Genomic DNA, 27567 nt, shown 5'->3' on the forward strand with positions numbered 1-27567 from the left:
AAGAGAGGGAAAAGTAAGGCGATAACGAGGAAGAGAGAGAGAGAGAGAGAACAAGAGGGGGTAGCCCATATGGCCCGGGTTCAAATTCAGTTCTCTTTTATTTATTAGACCCAGTAATGAAGATCATACTGTTATCTACCATGTGATTGCCACGTGTACGCCACGCGGAATAGCACCTCAATTTTGTTTATTGTTGTAAAGAACTTATAGGCATGCACCCAGTAGATTTTCATCATGTGTTTGATCTTGTTATTGAAAACAGGCTCAAACAAATCATCATAATCTACAGAGTGCAACCAAAAAATAACAACAATTGAAATTTCTTTCAGGAAGCCTATAACAATAAAAGCTGTTTTTGATTCAAAGAGCATCGTAGATACGACGATGAACAAATAAGAATAATAATACAACGTCATTAAGCTTGAAACCGTTCACTTCTATCTCTCCCCGCTAAATAATCCGAACAAAAGAATCAACCGAGGGTAATCGACTGTTAAACGAATTTATTACATGTCCTTGAGAAATTAAGTAATACTGCTTATCATAGTATAATTGAAGAGCAGCAAAGGCGAACGCGATTGTCGCTACAATATTATTCAGAAACGGTTGCTTGGATTGCTTTTCTCTCAAAATTACCATGAGATATCAAGCTACATATTGTCTTGACAACAGTCAGAAACATTTGAACTTGAATGAATAAAATAATGCAAATGAATTAGACTAGAATGAATAGGACACAAGTTCATGTTTACCATTCAAATCATCCAGTACCAAATAACTTAGCAAAATTCGAGCTAGATGCATATAATGGTAAGCTTTAAAGACAATGATTAAAGACAAATTGTCAATTGTCATGTCTTTGAGTTTATCGTCTAGACGTATTGCAAAAGATAATCAGGATATGATAAGGATCAGAATGATACCTGTACTGCTAGGCCTACTTTTTATAATAGCGATACGCGCATATCGTGGACATATTGTGAGAGAATGAGAAAGCGTGTCTGTTTTTTTGTTAAAGGGGTGAGAAGACATGAGCCCCTGAGTGCTGGCGTACTGATGGGGGAAGGGAGGTATTTCTTATTCGATACCAGTGGTTTACAAATGTTGCTGAAATGACATGATTTTCCGGCATTTTTTCTCAATTTGTTTGTAAGTCATACCTTTTTATGCGTTTGTTGGAATATTAGAAATTCCCTTTACAGTCGGGTGAAAAATATGCTTATTTAGAAGCCTTTATGTGATGGTCTGCAAAAATGGCTGGGCTCGGGGGCTCGAGCCCCCCTCACTTTTTGAAAAAAGTATGTTACAAGGAAAAAGAAAGAAAGAGAGAGAGAGAAAAAAAAGTGACCTGCCAATGTCACAAATGAAGTATCAGAATATGCTCATCTGACCGTAATTAAATGCCTAAAACCCCTGAGCTTACGGGGGCACCGCCCCCGGACCCCACCGAGGGCCCTAAGGCCGGCACCTGGAGGCTGATCTGACCGTGATTAAATACCGAAAACCCCTGAACTTCCGGGGCTCTACCCCCTGGACCCCACCAAGGGTCCTTAGGCGGCCTCTGAATGCTCATCTGACCGTAGTTAGATATTAAAACCCCTGAGCTTCCGGGGGCTCTGCTCCCTGGACTCTCCGCCAATTGGTGACCTGCCAGTGTCACAAATAAGGTACATCTAAAATATGCTTATTTCACAGTAATTTAATGCATAAAAACCCTGGGCTTCCAAGGGCTCAGCCCCTGGACTCCCTGCTGAGGCTCAGGCCCTGGACCCCACGCCAACTTACGCTCTACCTGATCGTTAATACTCCACTTTGAAAAAAGTTCCGCGGGGCCTGCATGAAACGTCAAAGAGTAGTGGTGATGCAGATTTTTCTTTTGCTCCCCTTCCAAATGTTTTTGCTCATTACGTCACTGCCCCTGGATGGTGAGCCCCCTTTGAATGTCCCCCCCCCCCCCCATCCCAAACTGCTTCCGGCGCGCCTGGTTAAAAGCATGTCAATTCTAATTTATAAAAGTCAAATAATCAAATTAACACAGCTCATTGTTTATGTTCATGTTCGCAAAAAATAATTGATTTTCGGTTTCGTTTTTTTTTCTTCTTCAAGTACTCAAAGTAAAAAACAAATTGGCCATCGTGAACACATTTGCACATTATTTAGTATGTGCTTACCCCACTATCTATTTCAGCAAAATGAACGCTTTCAGATGAAGGCGATAAATTACAGTAAAACAGGGTTGATAGAGAGGGAAAAAAAAGAAGGGACGGGATGGAGAGAGAGAGACAAATTGAGAAAAAGAGTAAAGGAAGATGGAGGGAGGGAGGGAAGGAGAGAGAGAGTGGGAGAGAGAGAGAGAGAGAGAGAGAAAGGGAGAAAGAAGAAAGAAAGATTTTTTTAAAAAGAGAGGGGGAGGGAGAGAGAGAGAGAGAGAGAGAGAGGGGGAGTGGAGAAAAGGGAGACAGGAAGATAGGGAGAGGAAGAGAGAGAAAAAAAGAATGGTAAAGGGATGGAGAAATGAAAAGAGAGAAAGAGAGGGAAGGAGAGAAAAAGAAGAGATTGAGAGAGAGAGAGAGAGAGAGAGAGAGAAGGAGAGAGGAAGGGAGGAGGGAGAAGAGGGAGGGAGATAAAAAGAGAGAAAGCAAAAGAAAGAGAGAGAGAGAGAAAGGAGGAGCAAGGGAGAGAAAGAGAGAGAAAGAAGAGATGGAGGGAGGGAGAGAGAAAGGGAGAGGAAGAAGAGGGAGGGGGATAAAAAGAGAGAAAACAAAAGAAAGAGAGAGAGAAATGGAGAGGAAGGGAGAGAAAGAGAGAGAAAGAAGAGATGGAGGGAGGGAGAGAGAGAGAGAGAGAGAGAGAGAGAGAAAGGGAGAGGAAGAAGAGGGAGGGGAATAAAAAGAGAGAAAACAAAAGAAAGGGAGAGAGAAAGGGAGAGAAATGGAGAGGAAGGGAGAGAAAGAAGAGATGGAGGGAGGGAGAGAGAGAGAGAGAGAGAGAAAAAGGGAGAGGAAGAAGAGGGAGGGGAATAAAAAGAGAGAAAACAAAAGAAAGGGAGAGAGAAAGGGAGAGGAAGGGAGAGAATGAGAGAGAAAGAAGAGATGGAGGGAGGGAGAGAGAGAGAGAAAGGGAGAGGAAGAAGAGGGAGGGGGATAAAAAGAGAGAAAACAAGAAAAAGAGAGAGAGATCGTCGTGCTGTAATAATGTGCAAGTTTTTAGCTTGACAAATTTCAGGATTGTTAATAAATATATGTTTAGACAATATCGCATTAACACATGTATAGTTCCTTGAGATGGGTCACGAAAGTAAAGCATTTCGGCCAGTGGACACTCGGCCAGTGGAAACTATTCGTCAATCGTAGACTCATCTCGCTGATCTGGGAGACACATCTCGCCAGTAGAATGCGGCGAGATGTGTTAGCTATAGACGCATCTCGCCAGGCAAGAAAAACAGGGGATGGAGACAGAATAAGATGCCTATACACTGCAAAACCGTATTTGTGCTATACAGACACGAACTAAAATAGTGGCTTTACAGGTCAACGTGATAGAAACAATGGAATCGTTACATATTTTCAAACAAAGTCTCGATCTCCTCCTGGCTTCTTCATTTTTTTTTCCTTCTCGATATTCTGTGATTGAAATTGTTTCAGAAGTCTCTCTCTCTCTCTCCTGTAATATGTTGTGTTTATACTTTAATCCGTCTCTTTTATACACCTTTCCCTTGTTTCTTTCTCATATTCTATACAATTCCCACTTCTCCTTGAATGACTCATGTATTCATGAACTATTTTATGATTAGTAATAAAGCAATCGTTACTTTATATCTCTTATTTTCATCGTAATAATAATAACAATGATGTTGATAATAATATATAGTGAGAATTTTGATAACAACAATCCTGGTATTAAATAATAACTGTTGATGATGATGATAATAATTATAATAATAATAGTTTACACACGTCTTAAATTGTCTGTATTGAAAACATGTACTGTATGAATCACACATGGACTCAAATAACTATTCAGCAGTCTTCCCTATTGGAACATTTATTTCAATTACTCGTGATCTCTAATGAAAAATATATATCAATACAAAAATATATCATACGAACAGAAATATATATAAAAAATTAAAAAACATACATCCTTGAAACATGAAAGACTTATAAGGGGTAATATCCTAGTACTGTATAATGAATGGCTTTGGAGGAACATGAATATAGAAATTACACAAAAGATATATTACATATTTAGAAACATATTTTAAAATGGCAATGAGACAAAAGAAAGTATGTGTGCGTTAATAAATTTACTTGCATTGTGCTACATGACACATCCATTGTAAGCCTGCTTTGTTTCAATACATCATACATACATTCATGTATTTTTTTTCTTTTTCAACCCAATTCATTTCTACATCTTTATTAAAGCGACACGTTCCTAAACAAGAGAAAGGACCTACGAGAAAGTTTTGGTTACACTTCCCTTAATCTTCATTTAATCTGCATAACCTTTATTAATTAACTAAACAAACAAGTCCTTGTTACACAATCCTTTAATTGAAAGGGAAGTAAGTGGGATACAAAATATTCCTGGTGGTGGGGGGGGGGGGTAACTTTGGTATGTGACAAAAATGTCACAAGTACAAGTGCACGAGGTAAAAAATATTGTTTTTTATTCATAATGGAAATATTTAAAGTTACTGTTTGTATTGTTTTAGTGCTATGTTTTTACCCTATATGATCACATTATTCTGGGTACTTGATAGCCCTTTTCTACACAATTTGCAAATAAATCTATTTATACAAAACCATATCAATTAAAAAGAGTATTCATCTAATAGATATATAAAGAGAGAGAGAAAGAGAGGGATGGTATACTCCCCGCTAACATAAGCATTTGAAATAAATATATAGAAAATTTGTACTATTTAAAGTCTTAAAATTGATCCGCATTAAGAGCATGAGATAGGAATCAGCTATTTAGATAACAGTTAAGGAGAAAGCATATGTTACCACATTCATGATGTTTTGTGAGATAAATATAAATTACTTGATCAATACATATATGATATCGAACCCATCCTGATTAACAATGCAGCCCTTGTACACTCACAGATACAGACAATCGTATTCAATTCTTTTTTATATTTATCTTCAAATATTTCTATATCATTAGTTTTATGTTTTTAACAAAGACTTGCTGACAAGCAGTATTTTTAGACTGATTTGAGTAAACCTTAATTAGTATAATAGTATGATCGTTTGTAACAGAGACTTAGCATGATTACATCAATTTATTCAGTCAATCGGTTAAATGCAAATACCGTAAGCCCTTAATTAATATAATAGTATGATTGTATACCCTTTGATATTTAGCCTATCAAGGGGGTTACTTTGTTGCCTGGCAAAAATGTCACAGGTAAAAGTACAAGAGGTAAATAATGTTATTTATATTCATAAAGGAAAGATTCAAAATTACTGTTTGTACTGTTTCAGCGCCATGGATTGATCCCATGTGATCATACTATTCTGTTTACTTGATAGCCCTCCTTTCTACATCATATGCATTTAAATCTATTCATACAAAATCAGAATGCTAAATAGTGTATTCATCTAATATATATATATATAGAGAGAGACAGAGAGAGAGAGAGAGAGAGAGAGAAAGAGAGAGAGAGAAAGAGAGAGAGGAGGTGTTATACTCCCGCTACCATAAGCAATTGAAATAAAACTATAGAAAATTAGTACTATTTAAAGACTTACAATTGGTACACGTTAAAAGCATGTGATAGGAATTGGCTCTTTAGATAACAGTTTGGGTGAAATCATTTTTTACCACATTTTTATAATTTGTTGTAACATGAATATAAATTACTTGATCAATAAAGATATGATATCAAACCATTTCTAGATTAACAATGAAGCCCTTATATATTCACAGATACAGTAAATTACATTGAAATCATTCATGTACTTATATCCAATTTGATCTGTATAACATCAGTTTTATGTTTGTAACACAGACTTGCTGAAAAGCAGTCTTTTTAAAATGATGTGAGTTTAACATGATTACATCAGTTCAATCAGCCAATCGGTCAAATGCAAGTAAGCTGTTAATTGATAAAATAGTATGGTTGTTTGTAACAGAGACTTGGAATGATTTCATCAATTAAATCAGTCAATCTATCAAATGCAAGTATGCCCTTACTTAATCTAATAATATGATTGTATACACTTTGATATTTAGCCTATCCAGAAGAGAACCCATCTATCTATAAGACGTAACTAATTCACTAAATTCTTTTCTGTTGTCATATTCGTTCTTTGTCCGAAGGTAAGTTTCTTGGTGATCAATAATGCATTGGATTTCGCTCCACACCGTTGTACTGTAATAAAGAAGAGTAGAACAAAACAGAAAATCAAAGTTTGAAAGAAAATACATATCCTTTGGTATTAAAGTGTACCAATCACTTAACACAAATAAGTTATGTATTGCTAGAATTAATAAATCAAACTTCAACATTTAACCAGGCATCTAATGGATTCACGGTTAAAAGGTAAGGATATAAAACAGTGCATGTGGAACCCAAGTTGGACTTCGGTTCCGTGTGAGCCCTATCAGAAGCGAGTGCTGAGGGTGCACTGCATACTCCATAGTCTACTCACAAGTTTCTTGTATAACAATTGAGAGTGTTATAATAATTTAAGTTAAAATATTTAAAGTAATATCTCTAAAACTCATATTTGGAATCAAGTGATACAACATGGAACTAGTAACATATAAAACAATTTATTTTCTGGTGATAAGAACACTCTAAAATATAAATAATAAATGAGGGGTTTAAGAAAAGACACAAATGTGACATGACAAGCATTGCAAAATACCATAATTACACATGTTTATCTAAGTAATTCCAGTATATTAAGACTGGGAATGGTTCATTTTCCTAAGACGGTCAAAGTGGAGGTGTCGTGGTATAGTGGTCCATTCACTTGACTTTTAATCCAAGGGTTGAGGGTTCGAATCCAAGCCAAACAATAATGTCCTTTGACTGGAATTAATCCACAATTACTAATCTCTACTCAGGTATTAAATGGGTACCAGGCATGATGCGAAAGTCACTGCAGTTTGCTTAGCATTGTGGTTTTCTGTAAAATGGCACTTGGCTGGGCTGTTGGTACCTCAGGAGAATGTGCCTACATTTGCATGCATTGTGTGCAGGCAAGCCTAAATCCAATGACAAATGGTAATACTATAACAATAAAGTGCTTTGAGACATGGCCAATGTATCAAGCCCTATTACAAACCAAGATCGTTATCATTACTTAAATTAACATTAAATAATACATATAAAGAATTTTGAAAGGGCAGATTAACTTTCCCACCAATTTAAAGGGGTAACTTATGCCAATCTTGTATAGTTCTTGGGAGAAAGGAGTTGACACGTTCCAAAGTTCTTCATTCGATGACTCTGTATGCATCAAATGTCCACAAACAGTGGGTGAAAAGGCCACGCAACAATACCGCCGAGAGAGCTCAGATTTTATGTCTAGCCCAGAAGTCATAAATTGGCCCATGACATCTGATAGGTGGCATACCGTATTACATGAACTCAGAGCCATATACACAAGAGTTTGACCAGCTTGATTTCAGTTGGTCAGAACATGGTGTATCTTTGTTAGGTGTCTGCCCATCATAGCAGTATTTGCAATGCTTTGCCAAACTCATAAATGGTTCGCCCAACTCAAATATGGTTGGCCAAACTCTCCTGATAAATGACACTACGAATGCAGAGCATTGTCAAATGCAAATAATCTTCTACATACCGTTTCACTCCCATCTACCACATAGGGAGTCCTGAAATTGCGATCTCCATGATGCTGTTGGGAAGACAAACAATAATAAAAGACTTGATAATTTCTTTTTCTATCAAAACATAATCTATAAAATCATTAAATTGAAAAGTATACTGATTAAAAACAGATAATCAAGAATCTAGTTGTATCTTGAACAATAAAAAAAAAAAAAAAAACATTCACTAGACCTGTTTATCAATTGTATGCATACTTTTTAAACAAATGTTTTTCTTGACTACTCAAAAACTTGCCAGAGGATTTACCAACATAGCACGAAATAATGTAAGCAAAGTGTATCCCATTCATAGAGATGCAATTATTAGCAGGTGAACGGAATGGCTGGTAATGGGGAGAAGAAATGTGTATAAATTGAAATAGTTAGTAAAATGGTCTATTCAATGTGAACATTCATTGTCAAGCTGAATATAATTCCTTACTGACATTCAGATTTTGATATCTACGTGGGTATTTCAAGCAGTGGTATATGTCCTGGAGGTTAAGTACAGGATGGGGGGGGGGCGGTGCACATTCACCATCCACGCCTTGATGATTTTGTTGGTTGTTTTGTTTTCACTATTTGTTGTTATGTTGATAATCCTTGCTGTGTCGGGGTCAAATTCATTGTATATGTTGCATAAAGAATCATTTAATTTCAAGCACACATTGCCCCACCATCATGCATTCTAAACATTAAGCAATTACTATAATTGTTTTGAGAAAATTGCATATTTTGTATAGGAACACTTCTGGCTTCTCTCTATGAATATGAAACAGTAGTAAACAAATGAGGAATATAAATGTAAGAAACTAAATTGAAACACATTTTCATTTCTCGATAAATATCATGCATGACATCGTTTAAAGGAGGCAAGTATGGTGTTGTAAGGATGGTAATACATTTCCTATACAAGTGATGTATGTGCAGGTGTGTGAAAACTACAATGTTCAGCTATTTTGTAAATTATGAAAAGCCTTTGGTATATCTATTACATGATAAATATATGTTGAAGAGGGAGATTATTTGTGTGGTATATAGCGTTAAAGGGAGTTAAGTTCTGTTGCAGAGGGCGCTACACAAAAATATTTTTTGTAAGATAATGAAAAACTGAGTGTCAAATTTGAAAGAACATAATATTTAAATGACAAAATCATCTTTGTTTGATCAAAATCGGTTCAGAGACGGCTGAAATATAACGATTTCTAATACTTGTGTAAAAAAACTTGAAAAAAACGTGCAAAAAAATGAAATAACGCCTTTTATGTCATATTTCATATACATACCGATGTTGGTTTTTTTGTTGGCATTTTCGTGTTGCTTATATTACCCACAATTAGCCGGCTCATGTATTGTTATTTTGAATGAAATAATTAATTAACGGTCACCGTGTTTTTTGGAAAGTGGAGCTGAATTGGTATGATCATATTGGCTAAATTTCACACATTTTGGGATCTAAAATTATCTTCATAGCAATTTTAGGTTCTAAAAGGGCACTATAAATGTCATAGATAAGAATAAGAGCAATAACCATGCACTTTAAAGGCATTTGCTGTCTGAAAACAGAACTCAACTATCCCTTTAAACACATGGACAAGGAAACCGTTTATACCTGTGCATCAGTTCCGCGCAGTCGATCCAAAGCTTGACCAACTGCATACCGGCGTCCTTCAAGAGAATCGTACTCCTCAGAACCATTGAAAGATTTGTTTCCGTAGAAGCCTCTATTTTGTCTGCTCGAATCGACATACCGTTCTTCACTGAAAAAAAAAAAAAAAAAAAAACATTGTTATATATTTTTGTTATAAGTAATAATAATAATAATAATAATAATAATAGTGGGTTCTTGTATAGCGCTCATGTCTCTCATACGTGACACTCCTGGCGCTCCCGATTATTATGCCATACGTTACTCAAGCACTTCAAGGAATCAATTCCTGCCAGTGTTATAAACATTGTGAGTAATAGCATCACAAAATTTACAAAATGTGTTGAGACAGAAGACCATCACTAAGAACTGTGATGGTCCAATCAAGTGGTTCTCTGCATCTCAAAGAGAATCAAGAGAGATCTGTGGTTACACAGAGTGGGACAGATTGATAGATAGAAAAACAGGTATGCAGATGGATAGAAAGGTGGACAAAGGTTTATAATTATATAAATAAATGTAGACAGGTAGATAGAGATATGTACAAATAGGCAGCAGATTTATAGATAGTTTGATAGACACTTTCTTAATAGCATTCATACAACATGTCAAGAAAAGTTAAATATCACTTGGCAAGGCACCTCTAGATTTATATATTTAATTATTTATTTCTGATATTTAGACAAGGTGACTCATTATCACCAGTAATGGTGGTCTTCCATGAGGCCCTGTTAAACATAATGATGTACATTATAGTTTAACAAATATAGATATGATAATAATATTAATAACAAAATATTGAACATAAATTCATAACAGCAATAAACAATAAGTAAGAACATGTATAAACATATATACAAAGAGTTTTGGTATGCTCGTAATAAAAGAATGGTTTGTTTGTTTTGTTTTGCCTTAGATACATCTAAGGCAAGTCAAAAATACATATATAGGTCCCATACTTAACGAAGTATTATTGAATTGTGTCAACATAAAACTACCATTTAATGTAATGTGTTATCCAATTCAAGCTCTAGAGCTATTATCTTGTTACTACAGTCGTCATATATATTGAAATCATACATGTAGATGTGGTCAGTAATAGCTTGAGCTCGTTCATTTGTAAATGTATTGTAATACTCACGCGAGCATCAGTTTTGTTGCTTGATTTCGTCTGACACCTTGTACGAAAACGCAGCAGACACAGGTTATGAGGACGAGAACAAAACCAAAAACTCCGAGAGCAATACCAATGATGGCTCCATTCGACAATCCTTGAGGAGCTGCAAAATAAATGTATCAGATATGAGATTAGGAAAAACATGATCAAACAAATATACATGTACATGTACGCAAAGAAAAGAGAGTACCCTCACATCCATTTCTTGTGAAACTGTATATAAAACCATATATATATATATATATAAACGTGTACGCCTAGGGAGAATGAGTGAGAGGGAGCATAAGCACACTAAAAATGACTAATTACACAACTTACCATCCTGGCAAAGGTCTCCTGTAAAACCAGCTGGGCAATTACAAGGCTGTCCAGCAGAAGTACATGTCCCACCGTTCTGGCAGTTCGTTTGATCGCACTGAACTGTTCATTTCAAAGATATATGAATGATTCAAATTACTTCAGATAACTGACCAACTTATTTTATCGTTATTTATTGACAAGGTATAAACAGTAGAAAACACAAGAACTCCATAACTACTCTAATATGAACAAATAGTAATAATAATAATACAGTCTACTGAATACTACATGTGCTTTGACAGCTAGATGTGTGCAATTTTTGAAATTGCCTAATCTATAGAACTATAAGTACAGAATATGATAAGTAGCGTCATTCCTCCAGCTTATTTTAGTACCATTTTTGTTGGGCATCTCTTCACGGTTGACTGCACAGGGGTCGAATCCCATGGATTGGACAATGTCAAACACCATGTGCACCAGCACCATGCCTTTTCTTGCCTTGGTATTACTACAGAACCATCTTTGATTCGATATTGTATGACATAACAATTGGTTCAAATGCAAGTCACTCCAAGATATCATAATTTCAAGAATTATTTGTCACAAACAAATTTTAAAAACAAACACTATTTGCTGTATGTTCGAGTGTATCTTGAACACAACATCTTATCCCTTGGTTGCATCAGATACTCACTCTAGCCCTTAGTGATCTAGAGTTCATTACCAGTTAATCTTAGATATGATTTTGCAAATAATTAAGGACCGTCAAATTAAAATCACAAACTTTTAACATTTGCAAGGCTACCGGTATACTATAAATTTCTAATGCAAAAAGTATCTGAAATTGACCTGTGATTGTGTCCTCTGGCATTGCCTGTCATTTGCGAAGGTGGCTCTTTATACATTGCAGACAGCTGAACTCATGTCAAGATACCAAGTCACAAACAACAACATTATTTGTTTTGACAACTAAAAAGATAATATCCTCTTGTAAGGTGTCTTAAGAGAAGAATGGCTGGTGAAAAAAGCCTGGATTTTACTCTTACCTTCTGCCGATATAGATGCTACCAGAGTTTGACCATTAGCTGATAAGTTTTGATCAATGTTGGTAGATAAGGCAGATAAACTCACAGCAAGCCCATCTGCTACACTTTGGCTCTCAGCAGCAAGTTCCACTTGCACGTCACCGACTACGCTACCTTGGCTGAATGACAGCACTATGCAATTAGCATCAACAAGTTGAGAACCTAACTGTTCCCTTACGTATTGGCTGAACTGATAAATGAGAAAGTAGAGAAAGCCAGAATCAGAGTATGCTTGTATACATATGTAGTTCATGTAAATATATTTCCTTTTTTTTCAAAGATAAAGTTCAGTTCCAGTCATGCACTGAAAAATCAATAGATACAGGGTGATTATGTAGTGCACACAAATTGATGTAAACTATGAGGTTCTGGAAACAACAAAATGATCAGAAATACAACACTAATAACCCATAGCAGTAGAGTGTCTCCTCTTACTTCTCCAATATACCTCTGTCTATATGAATGTTCCTCTGACTTTGACATCAACCCATTATTGCAGTGAAGATATATTTTCTGGTAAGTTTAACGCTTTCATGACCATGTGACCTTTGACTTTTGACATCTCTCACCCAAGATCCAATCAGTTCATCCTTGAATGTTCATGCACACTTCATCCAAGTATGGTGTGAATTGCTTCAAAGCATTTTCAAGTTATTGCGTAAACAAGATATATTTTTGGTATTTGAAAACACATTTATGAGCCTGTGACATTTGACCTTCAAGTTTTAACACCAAAAATATAGTCAGTTCAACTTTTCATACTCATACTTGTACATATTTCATCTGAGTTTTGTTCAAATGGGATGAACGGAGGACGAACTGGCAAGACGATAAAAACAATGTCTTCTGCACCATCTTCAGTGGCGGAGGCATAAAGAAAGGACTACAAGTATATTCTCTTTTATTTCATGGATCTACAAGTAGCATTTGTTCAGGAGGAACCAACACTTTATTACCAAGTTTCAGTAGACTACTGCACTACCTGACATTTGTATAGACATCTTAATGTGATATATGGTGATGATGTAGTGTGTTGGATTTGCAAGCTGAAGAAGCACCACATATCTGCGTCTAAAAAATTGTCGTCAGTTTTCTCGCATTTACTGGTGAAGAAAGATATACTTACAATGTAACAGAATGCAACTTCATATTCCATGAATTTGGTCGATGTCCTATTTGTTAATTCTGATGTATACGTCAGGGGTACACCATTCAGACTTTGTCCTGTGATCTTCACAGTCACTTGACTAGTGGACAGACTGCTTGGGAGAGCTGGATATACATTAAAAAAATATAAAAAACAATGACATGAAGCCAATATATTTATGGATACTTCAATGTGTTTCCTCCAGGCAAAAAATCATTAATACATTCGGTTTTGTATTCTCATGGAACAAGATTGTCATAAGGAGACTACAGATGGAAAATGTACAATATATACAATACCATTCTCGTCAGATGATTTATAAGGAATGTATCAAGTAATTTTCATATATGTACAGCTAACACCTACCGGGTACATTATTCATGCCCTAACCAATTGAATGGCCAAATTTCTACCACATTTCGTCTGGTGTGAATTTGAATGCTTTTCACTTTATTTTTTTCATTTGAAAATTTGTTACACACTTTTGAATATGTAACTATGAAATCACAAGAAAAAAAACTATATCAAAATGCTATTTGGATGATGAACTATTCCTTCATAAAATTTTGCATAAAACTGAACGAACTTGATATTGATTTGTTTGTTTTTATCTTTCGATATTTTTTTTAATTTTACAAAGTTGGTCATTAAACCTACATTATTCCTTATTGAAAAAGAAAAACTTATATTTAGACATACCATTGCAAGAATTTGCATTGACTAACATGAATCCAGCATTGCAGACACACGTGTATGATCCATCCAAGTTGACACATCTTCCATTACTACAGAGACTTGTATCAATCAAACACTCATTAACATCTATGGCAAAGTGGTAAAATGAAAATTTGAAACAATATGATGAGTAACTTTTGATAATAATTATCATAATATAAACGATGATAATATATGATAACAATTATAATAATGATAATATTAATAATTATATACCTCACTTAAGAAATCCAGCCATCTGATTGGTCGAATTGCATTCATAAACTTCAACTGTTCCTGTAAAATTCCCGGTAACCATGCATAAAACATTTACTATTTTTAATAACCATGGTTATTAAAAAAATAGGTCAGCCTCCATGGTTACCCCATAGGTTTACATGTTAAAAAAATGGTTTGAGCGATCGAGGATACCGTATGTGTGCGAAGGATTGGTCGGTAATTTCAATACAATTGAATCTCGATCGATCTTACCGACAATTTTATCTTGCATTGTTGACATGAAGACGAAAATAAACTTCCAAAAACAAAAAACAACATCTGCCGATAGATCTTGATCTAAGTTCGTGCCAATATGCATTGCAAAAGTAAAAGAAGGGTGCTTTTGCGAAGCATTCATCACGCCGAAGCCGGTTTCAATCCACTTTAATGTATATATTGTACAAAACTGCCAAGCTCGTGAACAGCGCGCGATGGCCGAGTGGTGTAAGGCGTTGGTGTAAGATTCATCACTCATTGTACGCAAGAGTTCGACTCTCACCTTCGACAAAAAAAAAAAAAAATTTATTTTTTATTTTTTAGTTTTTTTTTTTTTTGGCATATAAAAGTATTAATGACTGCTTTAATATTCGAGAAATAGTTGTTTTCATACGCTCTCGGGAAGGTTACAATTGGGCTATTCCCCTCGGCAAGCCTCGGGGAATAGCACAATTCTAACCTTCCCTTGAGCGTAATAAAACAACTATTTCTCTCAAAGCAGTCATTAATACTATACTATTAACTTGTATGTTGCTATTGTATTACGTATTGTAACAGGTGGTCGACTTCAGCAAAGATACATACCACTTTCTCAAGTTAGCTCATTGATGACTGACAGATGATGTCACAAGGGGAATGAGATCTGGAAGTTTTTGGGGTTGGAGCTTAGCAAGTTTGAAAAACAAATATTTAAAAAAATATTTAAAAATCTATGAAACAAATTCAGAAGTTTACATATCAAATTATGAGATGTATGCAGGACAGCACACCAACAGAAATACACTTGTATTTCGATGCAGGGCTCAAATTAATTTTTTGTCCACGGGGGCTCTTCCCCCCAAAAAGAGCCCCCGTGAGCCTTCTCACGGGGGCTCTTTTAGTACTGACGGGGACTCTTTTTTATACAAATATCCATTGAATTGGTACCTATGATACTCCTCAATTATTTGCTGTTTCATCATTATCATTTTAATCAGCATTTTCCCTCTTACAAATTTACAAGCTACATAGCTGTTACTGACTTTAGTCCCGTGACGACATTCTCTCGATGTCTTCTCGTTCTGCACATTATTTCCTCCTCATTATTGGAAGCAACCTTTACATTCTTTCTTTACTGAGCTGCGTAGCGGCGAGGCGATTTTGTGTGTGTGCTATTTTGGACAGGCGCGGATCCACGGGCCGATTCTACAGGCCAGCCCCCCCCCCCCCCAGCCTCCCAAACCGGTTAAAAAATAAGATAGTAACGTAAATTTTACCTTAAAAAATAAAATAAAAAATGCCCGCCCCCCCTGACCTGCCAGTGACACAAATGCGGCATCAAAATATTTGTGCTTCTCTGACCGTAATTAAATGCCTAAAACCCCTGTCCTCCCCCCCCCCCCCCCCCCCGTAGATTTGCCCATGTTACCATATCATTCCACGACATCTTGGTCTTCCTCTTTTTCTCAATAGGGACTTTTAGATTTTTTAGATTTGCGTGGACGTGTTCTTTTAAGGCACTGGCAGTCACATGTGACGTCCTTTTAAGCACTGGCAGTGCCTTAAAAGGAGGTCACACGTTGCAGTCCACGTTCTCATCGTGCAAATCTAAAAGTCCCTAATATTGATTTACTGGTCGAGGTTCATTATTTGCTGGTCATTTGAAATCACCAGATTTCAGCGGGTTTACGCTTTCACAACGAAAAACTTCTCCATGACCATGTTTCTGCCCTTGCGCGATTGCCTCCATAGCTCCAGCAGACATGGCGCGGCAGCGTGCACACGTACCGTTACTAACGGCGTAGTAGGCCTATAACCACTGCTGACGGCGGCACAGCACTGCGAGCTGAATCGGTAATAATAGGCCTACTCATAGAACGAGAAATCTTGCACGCTAATCTAAGTTCAATTTCATTGGTTTAAGGTTTGTGAATTGAAACTCAATATTGTGTTAAAGTTACGACAGAAAAGATAATCTTTATTTTATAATTCCACGGGGGCGATTTTTAATTTTGCAATCGCCCCCGTGAGCAACCTGACGGGGGCGATTATGTAGCTCACGGGGGCGAATCGCCCACCGCCCCCGTGTATTTTGAGCGCTGTTTCGATGTCATGGGCCTTTTAAATGGTTGAGTTTTGGACATGAGATTGCATTTTGCAAAAAACTATTAGTGAGTAGGAAAAGGTAGATGATATTTTTGAAGTCTTTGAGATCGTGGTATTAGATTAAATGAAAAGAAAATCAAAAACAAGTATCTGAAACGTTACAACGTTCAGACTCTACTTTTAGCCTAGATTACGAATATGTTTAAAACATGTTCGTAATCTAGGCTAAGAATTAAGTCTTTTATTTAAGAGTTTTCATCTTATTTGCCTCCACCCAAAAAAAGAAATAAAATATAACCATTTCCTGTTTTTATGACGGTGAGAAAATGGTATAATTTAGCTTACCTGTTTGACACATACTCCCGGTATAGCTAGCAACACAGGAACAAGTGAACGAGTCAATCCCATCAGTACAACTTCCTCCATTCATACAAGGATTGGGAAGACAATCGTTGATATCTGATGGTTGAATTTATTAATCAATGACCAAACTTTGCATAGCATAGAAATCACCGGTTCATGAATGTCTTAAAATGAAAAAAAAAAAAGATGAATTATCAACCATAAGCCATTGACATTCTATTGACTTAATGTTTCACCTAAATGAAACTATAATAATCTTTATTTCTTTATTTTGCATTTGAAATTTCATTCTAATAAAGTGGCATTGTAATTTACAAAACTGCTCTCCACATTGGCCCTGTAGGCCTAGACAATAATAGGATTAAATATTAAAGTTATGGACCAATTAATTGCTAAGTTCTATATACATGTACTAGATACAGATTTAAGGCACACTAAGAATAATCTATCAGTAGCGAAGACGAATTCAAAGACTTTGTTAAAAATTATTTTTAAAAAATAAAAATAAAAACAAATAAACAACAACATCCCTTGTAACAATTTCATGTGCATGAAACAGAATAATAAGATAAACAAAAGTTTGAAAGAAATCGGATCAATAATTAGACAGTTATGAATGTTTGAAATACTAAATCACCACATCCGTGCAAATATCAAAGTAGCAATTAGTCAGTGGATTGTGACGGTTAATTCTCCCGTTTGTCATGAACAAAAAAAAATCATAAATTTCTCTTTTTTTCCAAAGCGTATTAGTAGCATATTTGTATACATGTAGGTCTTCTAAAGAGAAATTAGCCACTGAGTCATAGATTTTATCGAAATCTGAATTTGTGTAATTCTGTGTGCAAATGGAAGAAATAGGAAAATTGTACCAATTCAGCCAATTTGAAGATGCTATATTTACAGTGATTACAACTTTTAACAAATTACAACTTTCTCATGTTTTGTCTGATTTCATTCAAATTTCACCAGTCTACTTTTCTGTTTCTCTTGCATTTCTCTAGAGCAGATTGCTATCAAGGTTGGTTTTCCATTTGAGTTAAAGAACTTAATGGTGTGAAAGGAAAAACTGATTTGATTACGAAAATGGCAACATATTACAGGATTCGATCATGTCCGAAAGCCTTATCATTGATAAGTACATGCCTATCAGATATTAAATTGAAATTTTCAGTATTTATTTATATAAGTGAATACTCAATTCATTTATGCATTTCTTAATTGTATTTATGTTCTAATAATTATTATTATTTACTTATTTTCTTCTTTTTTTTTTTTCTTTTTTTTTTTTGGGGGGGGGGGGGGTACTTACTAGTCTCGCACATAGTACCGGTAAAACCAGTAACACATTCACATAGTCCAGAGCTTACACATGTTCCGCTATTCTGGCAAACAATGTTGCCACAATCAGCTGGAAATAAAGAAGATAAACGATAAATGATTCAGATCCTAAAGCACATTAGAGGATGTCGTAGTAATGTGGCTACAACACTCAAGGGCGAAGGCATAACACTTTGTGAGGACCTGTACTCAATTGTCCAAATACAAAGTCTACATTGTTTTCTTTAAATTAGAAAGTGAACCTAACAAAAACCTAACAAAAAGGAAACCTAACTGCTATAAAAGTAACTTAAAAGTATGTACATGACACATGTTTGAGAAAAAAGGAAATCCAAGATATTTCATAATCTTAGAGAAAACTGGAATCTTCAAATCAAGAGTCTGTGAATAAATGAATACGGTAGTCTTTTAAAGTGACTCTGTAACATTGTTGAAGATTGATGAAGAAACTGCGTAATTTGTATATGAAATGTTACTTATTATATTCCTTTTACTGTACTAACCCTCTAACATGCACAAAATCCTGAAAAATTTATCAAACAACAAAGATATTTATGGTTTTCTTTAAAGGCATCACTGTTCGACACCATGTAAAACAGTAAATTCTCCCAACCATTAAAAAAAAAAATTCCCAACCATTTTTCCATGATAATAAAACATAAAACAGGATTTTTAAAATCTTTCAACACTTGAATGTCTGGAATGGTATATAGAGCCAATTAATTGCTTTGTGACGATTTTCATTCACCTTAAATGTTATTGAATTTTAATAATGTAGTTGGGAGAAATAACGATTCGATCAGATCAGTTTTTCCAAATTTATATCATTAATAATGGTCTGCTTTCACTCAAATTTTTAGATTATCTTTAATTGAACATCTAGCATTGAACTACCTTAGAGTCATTTTCTCCAATCTGAACAGTGTTACCAAGTTCCTTTAATGCAATATAGACTAAGGCATGATATTTTTTTTAAAAAAGTATAATTTTAGACACCTTTGTGATCTTCACAAGCCGAGTTTTAGATCCATGTATGAATAAAGTCAAAACAAAATCTAAACTTTTATAAATGTAATGCTTTCTGGGAGAAATTTCAAATATTTAAACATATTTGTGGCTCAACACCCGTGATGGCCTGGTGGTAGAGTCACTGCCAGGCAAGCAGTAGATGCAGGTTCAAGTCCCGGTGGTTCCAAGATTTTTCTGACTTGCTTTTCAATACAGATCGATCAATCGATCTTATTAACTGGGTGTAAGCCACAAATGTGTTTAAATAAAATCTGAACTGCTGTCCCACATGTAGAAATTATTGATAGCGAAAATGATCTTGGCTTTGATTGTCATGGTCATGTCTCGGTTTACAAAATGAAATTACCTACTATCATATTAATAAAATAAACAACAACTGTTCAGGTAAAGAATAAAGATTATTTACTTATTGTGCAAGTATCTCCACTAAAGCCATCAGCACAGACACAGGTAAATGTGTTAACTCCATCAGTACAACTTCCGCCATTCATACAAGGATTAGGAGAACAATCAGCGATATCTGATTCGGGTGAATGAAAAAAAAATGATATGAAACAATTAGAATAGGATTATTTCAGGTGTACATATATTCCATATACAAATGTGCATAAATTTTTTTTTTTTGACTTAGCGTGCTAAGTATCTACACATTTTTATAATCATCTCGATTGCCAGAGGGAATTTTGTAAAAATCAAATCTCTTTACATTGACCAACAATTTGTATTACCTTGAAATCTCTCTGACTGCCCCCCCCCCCTCCCTTGAAAAAAAATAACAAAAACAAAAAACATGATATCAATGTCCGAAATACAGTAATGGATTTGATAGTACAATACTTTTCCCCAGAAAAAAAATAACACAATATGTAAGCAGCGATATTGTTTCAATGAGATTTTTTGTGGGAATCACGATATCCACTCCACTTTTAAAATGACCATGCACTCCCACTTTGCTATTTGTCTCCTTGAAATAGAAAGGAGTGTAAAACACCCTCCCATACTTTGTCCTTACTTTCACTTCTGTTGACACTGAAACAATAAAAACCTATTAAACAAAAATTCCTTTCTAATTACTAGATGTTTTATTCATTTTATATTTGCTTGTTTGTCACTTTATCCATAATTTCCTGATAAGAAAGGAGAAAGTTTTCATTTGATTCAGTTTTGCTTCTCATATAAAAGTGTATATATATATATGTATAAAGTATGCAATCTGCTTTAACTCTATAGCTTACCTGTGTCACACGTACTCCCAGTATAGCCAGCTACACAGGCACAAGTAAAGCTGTTAACTCCATCAGTACAAGCTCCTCCATTCATACAAGGAGTGTTTAAACAGTCGTTGATATCTGTACAAGTTGAGTTCCAAGAAAAATGAAAGGAATGAATAAATTTTCATTTCTAGGGATTTATTGTTTGGCGGATAACAGAAACATCAAGTAAAAACTGATATTGAAAATATAAATAATGACAATTCAGGAACGAATGACTTCTTTTGTAAAACAATTTATACATACTTCAAATGGAGTACATGAACTAGATTTCTCTTTCAATGTTTGTATCTGTTCCATAAAACATGGCCATAAAAAGACATTATTTCATGAAAAATATCAAGGTCTATTATTCTTGATGTGCCCCTTCCCGAAAACAAGAAATTAATGTTAAAATGGACGCAGAACTGTCCGTTACATGGTGTGAAAATTTGAGACACCTTAGCTCCAAAAGTTGATCGCTATAATCGGGATGAAAAATGCCACTGTTATCATACCTTACCACACATTCTTAATAGAGATCGTTGTGGGAATCACAATATCCTCCCTGCTCTTTAAATGACCTTTAAAATGTTTCTTTCTTTTTATTATTTTGATTGCTCCTCATCTTTAATTTCCTAGTTAGTGAGGAGCAATTGCTCCACATAAAAAGTCCTTGTATGTAGGTATGTAATATGATTCAACCTTATAGCTTACCTGTTCCACACAGAGTCCCAGTATAGCCATCAGCACAAGAACAAGTAAAGGAGTTGACTGCATCGGTGCAAACTCCTCCATTCATACAAGGAGTGCTAGCACATTCGTTGGTATCTGTGCAAAATGAGTTGCAAAGACAATGATTGGGATTAAAGTGACGAGAAAATAAGTTCTAGATCTATGCATTATTCCTTCCAAATCAAAATGATGTAAGTTGGATTGCCAAACTACTCAAAGCTTGCGTCAAAAACGTGCAAACTTGAATTGACTCAAACTCACTCAAACTGAATGACAGTAAAACTGAACTAACTTTTAGTTCGAAATCAAATTTTGCTAAAATACAGTCGTTTAATATATCCATATCAGATTCAGTAATCAGTCCTTCCTCGCATCGTCGTAACCTTGGTGTCATGTTAAACTCTTCTATGTCCTTGTCAACTTATGTGTCTAGTATTTATAGTCAGTCAGAAATCAACTGAGAAATCTAGGTTTTTATAGGATATACTTAAGTCATTCTTTTTTTCCTTATGTTTCATTATTTTCATGGCTCTGCACCACTGTACAATATTTCTTTGATTAATTACTACACACTTGCCAGATATTTACATTTTCAAAACTCCGGATTGCTTGTTCTTCCAAAACATAATACAAAGTGGGGGATAGAGCCTTTGCTCATGTGGGGCCATCACTCTGGTATAGTGTACCTTGAGGGCTCAGAGATATCCCTAAAGTAAATTCTTTAAAAAGTAACCTTAAAACTTATTTTTTCCTGTTTGCTCGAAGTTGATCCAATTGTTCTTCTCTTTGTGTTATATTGTATTTTGTACTGGAATGTTTATGTTTTTCCAAGTTTTGCACCATTGAGTCTTTAGAATTAAATTGTTTTAAAGTGAATTTGGCACCTAATACTTATTTTATTTTATCATTCGTCAACAAAAAAAAAATGTATCTTCAGTAGTTTATTGATTTATTTTATTTGTATTACTTGTTAGGGGAGGGGGCAGGGTACTTACTAGTCTCGCACAAAGTACCGGTAAAACCAGTAGCACAATCACATAGTCCAGAGCTTACGCATGCTCCGCCATTCTGGCAAACAATGGAGCCACAATCAGCTGGAAAAAAGAAAGAAGAGAACATGATAAATGATTTGTAAACCCATAGGCACATTGGAGGATGTTGTTGTCAAAAGGCTAAAATCTCAAGGGCAAAGGCATAACTCTTTGCAAGGACCTATAGTTTATTGGCCAAATATCAACTGTACATTTTGTTTAATTAAAAAATTGAACTGTTAGGAAACCTAACTGCTAAGAAAAAGTAACTTAAAATCCCATACATGACACATTGGACCAGGCATGTTTGAGAAACAAGGGAAATGCCCTCGGCGGTCTTGCCTGCATTACGCATTTCGATATGATGAAAGAGGTTGGGACATAGGTTATAAGCAGGATGGCCCATTAGCAGCCCCCCCCCCCCCCCCAAAAAAAAAAAAAAAAAAAAAAAAAAAACTCTGAAAATATTCAGCATTTTAAAGCGAGTATTGACTAAAAATCATCAGAAGAATTATTTACTATTATTTGTACAAAGATTGATAACTTCAGTGAAATATGAACAAAGAACAACAATTAATTTAATTCTCATAGTGTAATTTTAGACACCTTTGTGATCTTCACAAGCCGAGTTTTAGATCCATGTATGGATAAAGTCAAAACAAAATCTAAACTTTTATAAATGTAATGCTTTCTGGGAGAAATTTCAAATATTTAAACATATTTGGTGCTCAACACCGATGATTGCCTGGTGGTAGAGTCACTGCCAGGCAAGCAGTAGATGCAGGTTCAAGTCCCGGTGGTTCCAAGATTTTTCTGACTTGCTTTTCAATACAGATCGATCAATCAGTCTTATTAACTGGGTGTAAGCCACAAATGTGTTTAAATAAAATCTGAAGTGCTGTCCCACATGTAGAAATTATTGATAGCGAAAATGATCTTGGCTTTGATTGTCATGGTCATGTCTCGGTTTACAAAATGAAATTACCTACTATCATATTAATAAAATAAACAACAACTGTTCAGGTAAAGATTAAAGATTATTTACTTGTTGTGCAAGTATCTCCACTAAAGCCATCAGCACAGACACAGTTAAATGTGTTAACTCCATCAGTACAACTTCCGCCATTCATACAAGGATTAGGAGAACAATCAGCGATATCTGATTCGGGTGAATGAAAAAAAAAATGATATGAAACAATTAGAATAGGATTATTTCAGGTGTACATATATTCCATATACAAATGTGCTTTAATTTTTTTTTTTTTTTGACTTAGCGTGCTAAGTATCTACACATTTTTATAATCATCTCGATTGCCAGAGGGAATTTTGTAAAAATCAAATCTCTTTACATTGACCAACAATTTGTATTACCTTGAAATCTCTCTGACTGCCCCCCCCCCCCCCTCCCTTGAAAAAAAATAACAAAAACAAAAAACATGATATCAATGTCCGAAATACAGTAATGGATTTGATAGTACAATACTTTTCCCCAGAAAAAAAATAACATAATATGTAAGCAGCGATATTGTTTCAATGAGATTTTTTGTGGGAATCACGATATCCACTCCACTTTTTAAAATGACCATGCACTCCCACTTTGCTATTTGTCTCCTTGAAATAGAAAGGAGTGTAAAACACCCTCCCATACTTTGTCCTTACTTTCACTTCTGTTGACACTGAAACAATAAAAACCTATTAAACAAAAATTCCTTTCTAATTACTAGATGTTTTATTCATTTTATATTTGCTTGTTTGTCACTTTATCCATAATTTCCTGACAAGAAAGGAGAAAGTTTTCATTTGATTCAGTTTTGCTTCTCATATAAAAGTGTATATATATATATGTATAAAGTATGCAATCTGCTATAGCTTACCTGTGTCACACGTACTCCCAGTATAGCCAGCTACACAGACACAAGTAAAGCTGTCAACTCCATCAGTACAAGCTCCTCCATTCATACAAGGAGTGTTTAAACAGTCGTTGATATCTGTACAAGTTGAGTTCCAAGAAAAATGAAATGAATGAATAAATTTTCATTTCTAGGGATTTATTGTTTGGCGGATAACAGAAACATCAAGTAAAAACTGATATTGAAAATATAAATAATGACAATTCAGGAACGAATGACTTCTTTTGTAAAACAATTTATAAATACTTCAAATGGAGTACATGAACTAGATTTCTCTTTCAATGTTTGTATCTGTTCCATAAAACGTGGAAAATCTCATTGTTTCATAAAATTTGATGTGCCCCTTCCTGAAAAGTGAAATTAATGTTAAAATGGACGTAGAACTGTTCGTTACATGGTGTGAAAATTTAAGACACCTTAGCTCCAAAAATTGAATCGCTATTATCTGGATGAAATAGGCTACTCTTATCATACCCTACCACAGATTGTTAATATAGATTGTTGTGTGAATCACAATATCATCCTTGCTCTGTAAATGACCTTTAAAATGTTTCTTTCTTTTTATTATTTTGATTGCTCCTCATCTTCAATTTCCTAATTAGTAAGAAGCAATTGCTCTACATAAAAAGTGCATGTATGTAGGTATGTAATATGATTCAACCTTATAGCTTACCTGTTCCACACAGAGTCCCAGTATAGCCATCAGCACAAGCACAAGTAAAGGAGTTGACTGCATCGGTGCAAACTCCTCCATTCATACAAGGAGTGCTAGCACATTCGTTGGTATCTGTGCAAATTGAGTTGCAAAGACAATAATTGGGATTAAAGTGACGAGAAAATAATTTCCATCTTGACAGATCAATCTTTTTGGGCAGATGAAAGGGAAAAATAAGTATTAAGTGGTATTTTAAATGTAAATGTATGATAGTTCAGGAATAAATTACATCATTTGTAAAACTAATTTGACCTTTAATACCTCTTACACCTAAAGAATATTTAATAGGGTAATCCTTATATGCTAGCTGATTGGGCCAAGTTTGTTATAAGTAGCTTCAAAGCTTCCTAAGATGTTACAGTAACAATATATACCTGATTTATTATATATTTACCAACAAAATATCTCTAATTTATTTAATATTTTTTCATTTGTATTCATTGATTTATTCATTTATTTGTCATTTTTATTTATTTATTATCATTATTAAAACTAAACATATATATATATATATATATATATATTTTTCAGGGGAGGGGGGAGGGGGGGTACTTACTAGTCTCGCACAGAGTACCGGTAAAACCGGTAACACAATCACACTGGTCAGTGCTCGTGCATGCTCCGCCATTCTGACAAACAGCTCCACCACACTCAGCTACACAAAAAATAAAGTTGTAGAATATTTGGTCACGCTCATGTGTGTTAGGGATGCTGTAGTTATGTCGTGCATTAATAATTCTCTGATACATTCATTGACTGGGGGTTGGTGCCAAAAAGCAGAGAGAGAGAGAAGCTTTATATCTTACTGATACAAGTTAAACATTGAAGAAACTTTTTAAATGATGAGTAATGTCCTCTATGTAAACATAAAACTGTACAATTTCGCTGCCTACGTCTAAAATATTAATTGCCAGAACATTGGTAATGTCCAATCTAGTAGCATTCTTTTGTATTATCCGTCACATTTCTGTATCTTATAACACAGTGCTTCAGGGAATATGGGCAAGACCTCAGTCACGACGTTGCCATTGCTTTATACATTTGGGCGGGGGTTTACTTCATATTGATACAAGCCTTTACTCTTTTTATGTGAACTGAGATGGGTGTTGGGTTCAATATCCAGTAAAACACCAAAAGGGTACTTGAGGAGATGGATTCTTTGAAGTATTCTGATAAAGCAGACATTAAGATACAGCCGGGTATAAGGTTCCATTACCATGAACTGTACACAGAAAAATACATATGGAAATACACAGTATGTGGCATGAAAGTGTGGTCCACAACCTTTATTTATTTCTTGGCATAATTTGAATATGGCATTTGGAATTGGAAAGCCATCCTTTCAGGGGAATTATTTTTGGTGATATTCATCCACAACAACATAACAAGAATGAGAAAGCTCATTAGTTATTAAACGTATACGTTCTCTTTATCGTCGGTGGGGTGACAAAACCTTGTATCTCAATTTTTGAGATTTTGATTTTTTTCATAATTGTGTACCTGATGGCCTACGACACCACCTGATAAATCTATGGAACGCCTCCTGTCTTGGTTTTTTCACAAATTCCACACAAAGGACGGTGTCACAGCACTAAGTCTGTTGAGACAGGAAATAATTTTCTGCTCTCCTGAAAATTCATGATTTTTGAGATACAAGGTTTTGTCACCCCACCGACGTTATATGTTATCAAAGGTGGAAGTTTCGGGTACATGTACATACCCTCACATGTACTGCCATCCACACTTAATCTAAAGCCGCTGCCACAGGTGCACATGTAAGATCCATCGGTATTAGTGCATTCTCCATTAACACAGGGATTATCATCACCAGCACACTCATTAATGTCTAGGAAAGAATAAAAAATATGTTAAAAAAGAGCACAAATGCCACTGCGTCTCATATATGCATCCGCTCTAAAGGTATAGGAAATGGCTGGATTTATCCATGAAATATCACACTAAAAACAAAAAGCCCATCTCCTATGGTTCTTAAGATATCGCAATAGCAAGGCTAAAACCTGTAAATTCATGAACTGACTTCTATGACCTTTGAACCAATAATCTGATCAGATCTTCATATGGTGATACACATTATCACCAAGTTTAAGCCTCGTATCTCCTGTGGTCCTTTTTTTTTTTTAATTGCAAAAAGGCTATATCTAAAAATGTTGAAATTGAACTTTGTAACCTTTGACCTATTAAACTAGAAATTCAACTAGATTGTCTTTATAGGGTAATACATAATATCACCAATTTTGTGCCTCAAATCTCTAGTGATTCTAGATCGCGATATCGCTATAACGAGGCAAATACCAGGAATTTCATTAATGACCTTTGACCTAGTTACTCCATAATCTATTCAGACCGTCTTCCTTTAGTGATACAAATTTATCTTCAAGTTTGAAGTTCATTTCTGAAGTGGTTCTTGAGATATCGTTTTAACTAGACAGACATACAGACATTAACCTTGTGATAAAGGTAATAACTGATGCCCTTCTGTTTGCTAGTGGTAAGAATCTTACCATTGCAGGCAGTACCGCTCTCGTTGGCCTGAAACCCAGTGTCACAGGTACACCCATAAGTCCCGTCCATATTGTTACAGGTTCCATTCTCACATGGGTTTGGAAGGTTTGCACACTCATTGATGTCTAAATATGGGAAAGAAAACAGAAGAAAAGAAGTAATCCATTG

General features: G+C 35.2%; 1 protein-coding gene across 1 annotated transcript in view; it reads right to left on the minus strand.

The window, feature by feature from the left end:
* Positions 1 to 4016: 4016 nt before the first annotated feature.
* LOC589875 (fibrillin-1) overlaps positions 4017 to 27567 on the minus strand; it is an 88628-nt gene continuing 65077 nt past the window's right edge. The window contains exons 38-57 of the mRNA XM_030989122.1: positions 27399 to 27524; positions 26597 to 26722; positions 25433 to 25531; positions 24835 to 24948; positions 24126 to 24239; positions 23297 to 23410; positions 22216 to 22314; positions 21203 to 21316; positions 20471 to 20584; positions 19642 to 19755; positions 18178 to 18276; positions 16848 to 16961; positions 13908 to 14030; positions 13188 to 13333; positions 12023 to 12251; positions 10995 to 11096; positions 10641 to 10779; positions 9464 to 9611; positions 7827 to 7880; positions 4017 to 6385 (exon numbers count right to left, since the gene is read on the minus strand). Coding sequence (XP_030844982.1) covers positions 6350 to 6385; positions 7827 to 7880; positions 9464 to 9611; positions 10641 to 10779; positions 10995 to 11096; positions 12023 to 12251; positions 13188 to 13333; positions 13908 to 14030; positions 16848 to 16961; positions 18178 to 18276; positions 19642 to 19755; positions 20471 to 20584; positions 21203 to 21316; positions 22216 to 22314; positions 23297 to 23410; positions 24126 to 24239; positions 24835 to 24948; positions 25433 to 25531; positions 26597 to 26722; positions 27399 to 27524 — 2324 coding nt within the window. The 3' untranslated portion in view covers positions 4017 to 6349. The remainder of the gene's footprint in view (positions 6386 to 7826; positions 7881 to 9463; positions 9612 to 10640; positions 10780 to 10994; positions 11097 to 12022; positions 12252 to 13187; positions 13334 to 13907; positions 14031 to 16847; positions 16962 to 18177; positions 18277 to 19641; positions 19756 to 20470; positions 20585 to 21202; positions 21317 to 22215; positions 22315 to 23296; positions 23411 to 24125; positions 24240 to 24834; positions 24949 to 25432; positions 25532 to 26596; positions 26723 to 27398; positions 27525 to 27567) is intronic.

Source organism: Strongylocentrotus purpuratus, unplaced genomic scaffold, assembly GCF_000002235.5.
Source record: "Strongylocentrotus purpuratus isolate Spur 01 unplaced genomic scaffold, Spur_5.0 spur5_scaffold_18, whole genome shotgun sequence".
NCBI classification, from domain to species: domain Eukaryota; kingdom Metazoa; phylum Echinodermata; class Echinoidea; order Camarodonta; family Strongylocentrotidae; genus Strongylocentrotus; species Strongylocentrotus purpuratus.